Genomic DNA, 12,193 nt, shown 5'->3' with positions numbered 1-12,193 from the left:
TATATCTTTGCCTGCAGTCAAAGAAGTCTTATGAGCAGAAGTGCAAAGACACCGATGAGGCTGAACAGACCTTGGAGAGGATAAGTGCCGTGGGCAACCCAAAGCAAACAGAAAAGGTATCCTAGAATCTCAGTGGTCTTTCAAGGGAGCAGCTGGGCCTCCAGCAAACGCCTGCTTTTCACTGTGGTGGTCTCCCTGGTTCCCTGGTTCCTGGGTTCTACATAGTGGGAAAACTAGGGTGTCATTTCTCCCTTAGCTAGAGGTGGAGGAGAAATTTGGGTTGGCCTGTATTTTAATGCAAACTGAAACACAGCTATCCTTCAAAATTCACAGTTCCCAAGGATTGCTTTGTTAGAAACTTGTGTGCGTGGTCAACAGGAAAATGACCCATTTGTATTTATCTGGTACCCTTTTATTGAATTCGCTAACACAAAAAGAATAATGTCTGTTCCTGTTCAGTGCAGATTGGGTTGGCTATTTTAGTCAGTTGGCTTGTATGCTAAAGATGGTATATTTATTCCTTGTATGGGCTGGCTTTTGATGGTGTTGTATATTGTGCTAATGGGAAGAATTTTGGTAACTACTGAGGGTGGCTGGGTGGGGTTTGGAGGTGATTTGAGCTGTAACTCTGATATATGTACTCTGTATATGTTGTATATTGTTATAGATTTGGGGGGAAGCCTCCAAACCCTAGAAATTAATAAATGGCAGGATTTGGATTATTTGGGATGTGAAGGGAGAAATGCCAGCTGCAGAGGAATTCCTGGGCCAGCCTTGGCCAAATGGGCAGGGATGGCCAGCCACCTCGATGGAGGAGTCAGTGGCTGGGAGCCAGGGGGCTCTGCTCTGGCTCCACAGTTGGAGGCAGCGATGCTTCTGAATACTAGTTTCTGGAAACCGCAGGTGGAGAGCGGATTGCTCTTGTGCTTGAGTCCTGCTTGTGGGTTTTCCGTCTAGGTATTTGGTTGGACATTGTGAGAACAGGACTAGAGAGGCCATTTTGGCTCTTCTTGTGTTGGCAAGGGTATCCAGTATTTACAATCATTAGCATCCCTTCTCTTTCTTCTGCAGAGCCATGAGTCTTCTCTTTTTATATTTCAGAGTCAGACCAAAGCAAGGCAGTGCAAAGAGGCAGCAAATGAAGCAGGTACTGTCCAGAAAACCTACAGTAGGTCACATGTGCCCCACACTGCTGGGACAGGCACAGGTCCTGGCAACCCAGCCATCCAGGAGGGTCTTCCTGTTCTTTTAAGTCCTGGGTATTTTGTCCTGGAGGATTCCTAATCATGGGATGGGGCTACACAAAGAGAGACTTGTACCTCATTGGTGAACACCTCTCATTTGTTTTTCTGCTGCTGCAGAAAGAGTGTACAAGCAGAACATAGAATTGCTGGATCAGGCCCGGACTGCCTGGGAGCAGGAGCATATCAGCACTTGCGAGGTAAGAGGTTTGCATTTGGAAAGCACTTTGTATCCACGGCTCAATATGAGCCACAGATTTCGTGGTCCACTGATGCCTATGCATTCTCCGTGTTGACATGTGGGACTTCTGCATGCCATGTTGGAATGGGGTCAGGTCCAGGTTTGCAAAGCCCTTCCGTGAGTCTGCACCACCTTGCTGCAGCAGGTCCCGGGGGCTCCTAGCCGTGGCTCCCCTCCTGAGTGTGGCCCCTTGCCAAATGCCCAAGCTGCCACCTTTGGACGGCGGCCCTGACGCAGAACACCATGGAGCCAACGGAACCCCCCTTTGTCCTACATGGATACAGGCCTTCCAGCTCCAGGAATGCGACCGAATCACCATTCTCCGGAATTCCCTGTGGGTCCATTGCAACCAGCTCTCCATGCAGTGCGTGAAGGACGATGAGGTAAGGGAAATGCACGCCAGCGGTGGTGTAGTGGTTAGAATGTCAGCCTAGGACCTGGGAGGCCAGGGTTGGAATCCTGCCCCCCTTTGCCATGAAGCTCTCCCCTGGAAGCTCTCCACTTGGGCCAGCTCTCAGCTTGACCTACCTTACTGGGTTGTTGCTGAGAGGATCCAGTGGTGGGGGAGGAGGGCTATCTACCACCACCTTGAGCTCCTTGGAGGGAGGAAGGTGGGATAGAAAGGAAATAAATAAAACTGAGGCTAAAGTGGAAGCGAATCCCAGAAACTCAGAAGAGATCCAAGGGATTCCCAGTAACCATTAAACAACAAAATGGTCCAGAGCATTGAGGAAGAGCGCAACACTTTCAACCGCAACTTAACTCCTAAAAAACATGTTTTTGTTCTATTTATTTATGAAGCATCTGAAGGTGCTCAGTAGCCTCATCAGAATTAAGGCTGCAACAGGCTCTGCCCACAGTCTTAGAATCTTAGCCTCAGAAAAACCCATTTTCAAGGAAGGAACTAAGATGACTGGTGTCAAAAGAAGCAAAAGTTTTTGGTTCATAAAATGTGCTGATCCCGAGCCAAGCCACGTCTTCCCTTTCTCTCTCTCCCAGCTGTATGAAGAGGTCCGCGTGAGCCTGGAGAACTGCAACATAGACTCGGATATGAATCACTTCGTTCAGAATAAGATGACTGGGATGGAGCCACCAGGTAACCCAGCTGAGGGAACTTTTTTATTTAGCGGTTTTGGTTGTCTGATTGTCACCTCTGAACTCCAGAAAGGGGGGGTGGGAATAAGGGCGACTGGAAGGCCCTTCGCAGGCAGCTAGTCCAGCCCCCGGCTGCTGCTGCAGGAGACTTGCTGTAGCAGCATTGCTTGTAGGTGGTGACCATCCGGCCTCTGCTGCTTATAAGCAGCATTCAAGATTCACCAGGCGCTCGTTGCACCCGGCTCTCATCCCCTTGCGACCAAAGGAAGATGCCTGGGGGCTAGAATGGCTCCTGTCGCCTCCACCATCTGGAGGGGCCTCCCTGGGGTCCTTGGATCTAGACTGCTTCCCATTCCACTCCCAAGCCATCACCAGTAGCATTCCCCTGCCAGACCATTAGAAACGTGCAATTCTTAAAATATTGTGAAAGGTTTTAAATGTGAGCTTCAGAGGAGAGAATGACCATGCGGTAGTGGGGGGGGGGGGAATGGTACAACGATGCTGAGCTGGTTTTTCCCATGCCTTCCACCCCTTCTCCAATGCAGCTGCCATTGGCTACGAAAACTACTACGACCGAGTCCTGACGACTAAAACCTGCAGCAGCCCCATCCCGACATGTGGGATGATGAAGAGGTAACACAGGCCATTGGGCAACTTGAATGTGGGGGACTCTCCCAAGAGACTTTGGGGAAGCTTTCTCTGCACAGGTGTAGAGCCATGTGGTTTTTTTGGGGGGGGGGTTGTCTTGGGGAATATGCAGTCACCAGGCTCCCCTCTGTGAGTTAGGACATCTCTGCTATCTTTAAAAAATAAAATAAAATTGAATAACAAAATAATCAACACACAGAGCTTTTGTTAAAGTCAAAAGAAAAATAAAAAGTCAGGAGGGAATAAAACAGATATGATTATTATATTATTAAAATTGGGTATGAAAACAGCAATTTAAGAGACAGAGAAGCTGCCAAATAAAATCATATTTCTTTTGTAAATCACCTTGAGGTCCTTCTGCGATCAAAGAGTCTATAAATTTTATTAAATAAATAAGAAAAGGAAGGAGTTGGGAAGGAGTTTGCCACCCACGCGACTGCGTTGCCATATATGTAATAAATAACCTCAAAACAGAAGTGAGACCAGAGGGATCAGCACCCCCCCCCCACCCGGCTGCAGGGAAAGTTGCGGCTCAGTTCCTCTGAAATACCAATGAACACAACTCTCTTGAACCAGCGATCTCGGGTGTCGCATGAACTGTCTCTCCAGGCCTGAGCGATGACACTGTGCCATCTTGATGGCTGGCCATGGGCTTTCCTTCCGACTCTGGGCCCAATCCACCCAGCAGGAAAGGGCAAGGGGACTGACTTTTGCCACTGCTTGCACACTTGGGGAGGTCAGGTGTCCAGGCAGCAAGGGGGAGGCGGGGGCAAGAGTTAGCCTGTGGGATTCATTGCCCCTTCAAGCACTGCATTCTGGCTTCGAGAAGCGTTGATGTATTTCATGGAGGATGGGGCTGCCCATTGATACTAACCAGGACGGCAACATGGAGCCACCATGTTCAGGGGCAGTCTACCCCTGCACAGCAGTTGCAGCAGGAGAGGCCTGTTGCCCTTTTGTCCTGCTTCCCAGAGGCACCTGGTGAAGCAGGCAGGCCTTGGGTCTGATCTAGCAGGGCGCCTCTCAAGTTCCTAAGAGGGGGGCATGGCCAGGAGGCTATGGAAGTCCTCTGTGGGGGCCCTGATGGGGTCTGGGCGCTGGCAGGGGCCCACTGAGGGTGACCCTCAACGCTGGCCATGAGCGCAGGAGCCATGATAAATAAGAAAGGAGGGGGCTGACTGCCTCTTGCTCTGAAGCTCATCCTGGGTTCTTATGGCTCCACAGATTCTCTGGATTGCTCCACGGAAACAATCGAAACACCTCCGACAGTATTGTTCCCACAGCTCCACCAGCTGGTATGTTTGTTCAACTGATGTTCTTTTTAGGAAGCGAGCCCACATTTTAAAAGGGCCATTGGCACCTTCTCAGGATTAAACACAAATCCACCCCCTTCACTCTTTTGGGCATTGCTGTGTTAATCTGTTTAAAGGGACTCAAGGCTTGCAACAGATGGGTGTTTTTTCCCATTCCCCCAAGAGCACCTGATGGAGAAAGGGGGCCCCAGCAGGGGAAGGGAGGGGCTGCTGTTCGCCTCCCGTCAGGCTCTGCTTGCCTCTGTGTAAGATGGGGGGGGGCAGGGGAGAGGGAGAGGAACAGTGGCGCCCGGCGATCTGTTTTTGCCCGAGCAATCAAGGCCATCAGCAAAAGCACCTCACAGAGCTCTGCGCAGGCCCCCATCATCAGCTGGTGGCTGGGGCTTGGGCGCTTTGTGCACAGAGCTATGCAGTCCCTGGAAACCAGCTGATTATTGGCCCTGGCAAAACCTGGCGCCCCTTTGCAGCTGGGCCTGCAAAGGCCCTTGGGTCCCCCTGGTGGGACGGTGGGCATGGCTTGGCCAAAGCATGCTTGTGGGCCACATGGGGAGGCCTGGTGCACAGGGTGCAGCTATTGCAGCAATGCTGTCAGGACTCTGTCTTGCAAAGGAAGTGAAACCTCAGGTCATACCAGCCCTGGAAGAAGCAGGAGCAGGCAGAAGGAGCCCGGAGAAACAAAGATTACCTGAGTTTGGCACAGAAGGGGCGTTGTGCAAAGCTGCCTGCCTGCCTCCTCCTCCTGCTGCTCAGTGCAGTGTGATGATGACGACGGCGATAAACTGTGTATTTAGTTAGTTCATAAGATTCATACACCACTTGAATGTAAAAGAAACCCCTCAAAGTTAACATGCATATTAAGATTACCTCAACTTTCTAAGCATGTGTGGGCTTGTCTAAGCAAGAATATTTTTATCAGGTGCCAAAATGAATGAGTCCAGTGAAGGCGCCTGCTTGATTTCAATGGGCAGGGAGTGCCAAAGATGAGGTGCTGCCACACTTAGGGCCTTTCCTTCCCCGTTCCTGCCGCTCAGGCATCCTTGAAGCCCTCCATGCTCTGAGACCAAAGAGCACCTCCCCAATACCAGCTGGTGCAAATATTGATGGAATGCCCTCCCTGCGGATGTGCGTCTCTCTCACCCATGTCTGGAGGAATTTTAAAACACTTCTGTTCACACAGACTTTTGATGGCTGAAATACAGTTATTGGCGACTGTGAAAAAAGTAGCTGTGAGATGCAATTGCTTTTGTTTTACACTTTTTGTATAGTGTTTGTTGCCTTTTGGGAGGATAGAAATCAATGATCTCTAATAGTTAGCCACCCCAGAGAATTAATCTGATTTGGTGTTGCTAGTTTGTTCTGTATAATTTTATGATATTTTAATGATTTTATTGTACACTGCCATGGTAGTCTTTTAATGAGCTGGTGGTTAATAAATACTCATAATAAACAATAAAATCCCTTTTAAAAAATGATCCCATTCTTTGAGATTTCAAAACAGCACCGGTACTTGAAAACAATTGCTGAGGCCAAAATATTTTCTTTGTGCTATGAATGCATCATGGAATTAATGTGGTTACTAAGGCTAAATCTAGATAGACGGGTTCAGTCGCACCTGCTGAGCTGCCGCCTTGGAATGCCTCAGCACATTCCTGGGAGTTGCCTGTAGAGAGAACAGATTCTCTCCCTTTCTGAGCACTTGCACAGGATCCTCCACCTCTCTAAGCAGTTAACCCCTTTGTTCCCACAGCTGAGAAAGCAGATGGTGTTTATGCAGCAATTCACATAGCCCAAGAAGAAGAGTTTTCTACATCTGAGGACTACAGAGTCCTCTATGATTACACAGCCCAGGTAAGCATCAAATCCCCCCAGGTGCATAGAGCAGGGGTCAGCAAACTTACTGCACCTCGGGACAGTGTCTCCAGCGCTGATCGCGCTACGGGCCAGAGGGCTGGGGGGCGCGGGAGCACGTGCCCATATGCGTGGGCACACGCTATTTCCAGCGCACTTCCGGGTTGGAGGAGCACCGAAAATAGCTTGTGCGCATGCGCAAGCATTATTTCCGGTGCTCCTCCAACCCAGAAGTGGGCCGGATAAATGAGTCCCTCGGGCCTTATCCTTCCCTTAGTTTGGGGACCCCTGGCATAGAATCTGCTTAAACAAAATCAATATCAATCTGAACACAAACTCCAGGAGGTGAATGTGGTTTTATTTTTATTGGCTGATTGATTGAATGAATTGCCTTTAAGTGGAGGCCATGCACAGCTGACGTGCTCCCTCGCAGGCCGCTTTCGTGATCCCAAAAACAAGGATGAAAATCCTTAAACACAAAGCCACAAAGCAGTTCCAGTTAAACTATCCCAAGAAATGGGAGCTGCAGAGAGAGCTCTTCCTCTGATCTCTCTGCATGCAGTAGTAGTAGTAATTTTATTATTTATACCCTGCTTATCTGGCTGGGTTTCCACAGCCACTCTGGGCAGCTTACAGCACATAAAAAATTGTAAAACATTAGACATTAACAATTTCCTGATACAGGGTTGCCTTTAGATGCCTTCTAAAAGTCAGATAGCTGTTTATCTCCTTGATATCTGATGGGAGGGCGTTCTACAGGGTGGGCGCCACTACCGAGAAGGCCCTCTGCCTGGTTCCCTGTAGCTTTGCTTCTCGCAATGAGGGAACCACCAGAAGGCCCTCAACGCTGGATCTCAGCGTCCGGGCAGAACGATGGGGGTGGAGACGCTCCTTCAGGTATACTGGACCGAGGGTGTTTAGGGCTTTCAAGGTCAGCACCAACACTTTGAATTGTGCTCAGAAACGTACTGGGAGCTCATGTAGGCCTTGAAGAAAAATCAGTGAAAAATCAGGAGACATCAGCTGAAGCCCAGGAGCACAGCAGAACTACCTCAAGATCCCTTACTCCACACTCCAAGGCAAAGAGCCCGCGGGTAGGATTTCCTAAAGCCCCACTGCTATCAGAGCTGGTTCCTGGGCAAAGTGACAAGCCCCTGGCCTCACAGGGTGGCTGGGAGCAGGGCTGTTGGGTCCTGCTGCTGCTGCTGCTGTTCTCCACAATGCTGCAGATGGTCTTCATGTTGGGAAGTTGAATGGCAGCTCCATCAGCTGCTAGAGCTCCAGGTAAGGAAACGCTTTGTGGGCACCAAAGTCACAAGTCAGCAATGAGCTCCGTCTGGGCGCCTGGTACCCAGAGCAGCTTTGGCTGCTGTGTATGTTCACAATTTGATTTGGGTCATGGTAACCAGGTTATAGAGTTTAGCATACATTAACGAAAAGGAAGGCCATCACCTGATTAAAGAAACGTGTTGATCTATCAACTAAGTTATAATTAATTGGTCAGTCAGTCACTTAATTTTGCTTAAGGTTGTGCTTGTTACTAAAATTAACATTCTGAAAAAGGGGGAAGAGGCTGGAGGGGCTCCTTGGCCCTTTGTGGTATGCAGGGCCGGGGGGGGCACTTCAAGGCCACAGGCTGATTGTGGCCCTCCAGGTCTCTTTACCTGGCCCTCCAAACTCTTCCCAGGCAACACTCCACTTCCCAGCCACTAGCTCTGCTTCAAACCTGGAATGTTTTTGCCTGGCATGAATGTGTCCTTGATATCCGATAACCTCCCTTGCTTGTCTGGAGTGTGTGTGTGTGTGTGTGTGTGTGTGTGTGTGTGTGCAGAAGCCTGTCTAATGTGCAAAGGAAAACTTTAGTCTTGTTACTCCACCCACTTTTGCCTCTGGCTGAGCAAGGTTGCCCACCCATCAGAGCACCTGTAGCAGCCCCTGGGTGGGACTGGGCAGCTCCACTCCCAACTATAGGTGTGGGAAAAGCATGGACCAACAGCAGCAAAATGCTGTCTCCACCTGAACAACAAGGGAGTCAGGCAGAAGGGATCTGGCCTAGCCTTCTACCTGGGATGGTGATGGAGAAGCCTGGGACCTTCCAGCTGCTGCTGGAGCAAACCTCTCTTCAGTCCTCCATTTGTTCTCTTTTTCTAGAATGAGGATGAACTGGACATCCAAGCAGGTGATGTCATCTCTATCATTGAAGTAGGCGATGATGGCTGGTGGACTGCAGAACATAACGGAAAGCAAGGATTTGTGCCTGGGTCTTATCTGGAAAAACTTTGATGAGAGGAGCAACCTGGAGTGTTTGGATTTTCCCTTCTCCACCCCCCCTCCAGATATGCCTTTTAATAATCTTTGTGAATGTCATTAAATGAAGAGCTATGGGTCTACACTTAAATTTAACAGAGATTGCTGCCTAGTGTCCCATGCTGCTAAAAACAAAACAGCACAACTACAAGATACACCCCTATCTATTTTAGCAGGCTTTGGTAACTTGCGGTCTTCCTGCTGTTGCTGAACTGCAACTCTTTGTCATCCCTGACCACTGGTTGGGTGTGATGGGAGTTGGGAGCGGCACAGGTTAGCAACCCAAGGTTTATGATTTCTAAGATGATGGCCTCATAAGGGATCCACAGAGGACCTCTCTAAAAGACCCTTTTGTTGCAACGCAGCCCAACTGGGCAGCAACGCAGCCATTTCAAGTGCCACTCTGGAGGGATGTCTTGGTGCTGGTGTCGTTCCTCTTCTCTCCAGCAGACGGAACCCAAAGCACATAGATCAAACCAGCCCTTTCCTGGCTCTGCAGTTGCCCCCTGGAAATGAAGGTGGGGAGCTGTCATTGGAGCTGCACTCAGCAATCATTCAAATTCTCAGCTGCCTGGGATCAAAAGCTCCTTTGGAGGGAGAGGAAATGCACTTGCAGTTGTTCCACTGGGGTGCCAACACTGGTTTCTGCCGCAGCTTGAGTTTAGGGTACCAGCAGCTGAGAATTTGAATACAGTGGTACCTCGGTTTTTGAATGTAATCCATTCTGGAAGACCGTTCAAGTTCTGAAACGTTTGAAAACCGAAAACTCAACAGCTGACAGCTAGGCCTCAGGATCTTGCACTCAGCGGAAGCCGTGTGGCATGTTGAATTTCCGAAGCATCTACTTCCGGGTTTATGGCATTCGAAAACCAAAATGTTAGTCAACGGAGATGTTCGAAAGCCGAGGTACCACTTTACAAGTGGCAAGCAGCAAGTGGAAGGCCTGAGAAATACTCCCATGACCTGTTCCAGGGACCCCTCTTGCAATGACACGCCAGACCGTTTCTTTCATTAGATAGAAAGAAACCCATCCTGTAAATTCTTTCAACTTGCAGATTCCTGCAGGTGTCCTAAGGCTACTGACGTACTCATCTCCCAATGGAAGCCAACTATGTATGCGCACCCTGAAGTCTCATGCCCTCCACAAATTTGCTCACGGGTTGGATAGACTGAGCAAGGGCCTTTTTGAGCCCCTTCTGAGCCATCCACACCAAACTATGCCAGCATTTATTTGCCGCCCAGTTGCACCGCATGCAGGAGCTACACGAGGAGAGAGCGCAGAAACAAGTCACCTGGGAACTCAGTCCAGCTTTGCTCTGGAGGCACAGTTTGCTTGCTTTGGGAGGGAGGCGGGAGAGCATCTCCTGTGCTTTGGGGTTGACTCTAAAGGTATAGAAAGGAAGCAGGTGCCTTTAATAAATGAAAAAGGAAGGAGACAAGAATGGTCTTGTAACCTGACAGGGTTGTGTGAGACGGCAAGTGATGTGAATACTGAGGGTAATTTAATATATGTTTTAAACAAAAAAGTCAATGAATTTTCCGTGTTTCACTGATGAAAGTTATGTTACAAGTAAAACATTAACGATGTTATATTTTTAAAAATGTAGTCTAAAGTATTTAATTGCAGACATATCATTTAACAGCATATCCAAAAGTTTTAAAATAATAAAAAATAGATTGCAATGAGCAGAATGGTGTAATTTTCTGTTAAGCTCTCTTAGCTTGTCATTTTACAGACAGAGAGTTTGGACAAGACTTTTTGCTGTTCCAAGACCACCTAATACTACTATAGCTGCCTAATTTCCCATTGCTAAATTACCACACCACTACATCCAATTCATGCAAACCATGTATCATGTGTCTTTCAGCTACATTTATCTCTTGTCCATCCAAAGATAGCTGCACAATGCCAAGTGCTCAAATCAGAGGAACAGAAATGTTAGGAGTAACAGGGGCTTCCTTCTCCCTAACGCCGTCTTCAGATTAACATGTGGAGCTGCGCCTTAAGAGTGGCAGGCCCCACAGCTCAAACCATAACCCTCTGGCCAGAGAAAACACACTTTTGTGGGCACCTTTAAGCCTAGACAAGTTTATCATGGCATATTCTGTGAACCGCCCTGAGACGGTGTGGTGGAGTCTCCTTCTTTGGAGGTCTTTAAGCAGAGGCTTGACAACCATATGTCAGGAGTGTTCTGATGGTGTTTCCTGCTTGGCAAGGGGTTGGACTCGATGGCCCTTGTGGTCTCTTCCAACTCTATGATTCTATGACCCCTGGGTATAGGGTGGTATATAAATTCAATGAATAATAATAATCTTATGAAGTGGCTAATCTTCAAGATGTCACAAGGCTGTTCCTTTTGCTGCAACAGACTAACACAGCCCCCTCTCTAGTCCCACGGCTAGACAAGTGGTCATATATTGAATGATATTCTTCCCCCACATTCCTTGTCCAGATCACTTCATAACTGCTGGCATTGCACAATAGTGGAAGATCACACCTGAAGCACTTTTTGTTGGTATGTTTTGCAGGAAATTCCAATGACTACATTTCTTCCTCTTCCCGCAGAATTCCATTAGCTGGCATTATAGAGAACCTTATTAAAATGTTAAGAGTCAATTTTTCTCCTATTTTCTTCTTCCTCGGGTGAGTCTGCCACTGTCTTCACTTGCAGTTATGGATAAATCTTTTAAGATACATGCACTTCAACTACTGCTCTTTCAATAGAAAAGGACATGAATATTGGCTTATTTCCTTTGAAATAACATGGGTGTTTATTAGCTGATGAGCTTGGAGAATAAGGCCTGTCACTGGTGCAGCTTAATCCCTACTTCAGTCAAAACAAAAGCCTCTGGTGAAGGTTTCTTTGCAGCTGGACCCAGAGGAAAGCTGGTTCCTTTGGCTCCCTTGTCAGGATTTGTAATTTGATTTGACGGATGGTGTGCAGAGGAGGTGCTGTATGACAAAAGGCTTGTGCTCAGGGTGACTTCAACCAGTGGCATTCAGGAAGGGGGATTTGGCTGCAGGGAGCAGACAGAGGCCAGTGGAGGAGCTGCTTGGGAAAGTGGTGATCTTTCACCCTTCTCCCAGCCAGAAGTGGGATCAGACAATGGGGCTGGGAGATGTGAGAAAAGTGTTGCCTCTGAATGGAAAATGGCAGGTGCCTCAGATCTCGGCACTGCAAGTGACACTAAATGGCCACTGTAGGCTTAGGATATTCAATACTAAGCTGAGCAAGGAGGCGGGGGGGGCGCGGAGGGGGCAAAATGTGGGACCCAAGCGGCACTCAAGAAAGGGACTGCCTTTGATCTATACTTGCTCAGAGCTGGCTTCTCCTTGAAACTCATTGCTGTTAGGAGTTCCACATTCCAGATGCTGGGACGTATTTCTTAATCTATTAATTTGAATGTGTAAACCCACCAATTGCTACAGGCTCAGGGAGGACAGATTAGCCCCAAGTGTTTTGGGGGAAGAAAAAAAAAAGGCAATTAAGTCATTATCA

General features: G+C 48.4%; 1 protein-coding gene across 2 annotated transcripts in view; it reads left to right on the top strand.

Annotated features, from left to right (window-relative positions):
- PSTPIP1 (proline-serine-threonine phosphatase interacting protein 1) overlaps positions 1-12,156 on the top strand; it is a 42,604-nt gene extending 30,448 nt beyond the window's left edge. For both annotated transcript variants that reach the window (XM_081021575.1, XM_081021576.1), the window contains exons 7-15: positions 18-116; positions 1,102-1,147; positions 1,362-1,441; positions 1,767-1,865; positions 2,482-2,578; positions 3,123-3,210; positions 4,450-4,520; positions 6,286-6,386; positions 8,538-12,156. In XM_081021575.1, the coding sequence (XP_080877701.1) occupies positions 18-116; positions 1,102-1,147; positions 1,362-1,441; positions 1,767-1,865; positions 2,482-2,578; positions 3,123-3,210; positions 4,450-4,520; positions 6,286-6,386; positions 8,538-8,669 (813 nt within the window). In that variant the 3' untranslated portion in view covers positions 8,670-12,156. The remainder of the gene's footprint in view (positions 1-17; positions 117-1,101; positions 1,148-1,361; positions 1,442-1,766; positions 1,866-2,481; positions 2,579-3,122; positions 3,211-4,449; positions 4,521-6,285; positions 6,387-8,537) is intronic.
- Positions 12,157-12,193: the final 37 nt, after the last annotated feature.

Source organism: Podarcis pityusensis, assembly GCF_964106645.2.
Source record: "Podarcis pityusensis genome assembly, chromosome: 9".
Lineage (NCBI taxonomy): Eukaryota > Metazoa > Chordata > Lepidosauria > Squamata > Lacertidae > Podarcis > Podarcis pityusensis.
Note: the sequence above shows the minus strand (reverse complement) of the source record. Positions and strands in the feature narration are given on the sequence as shown.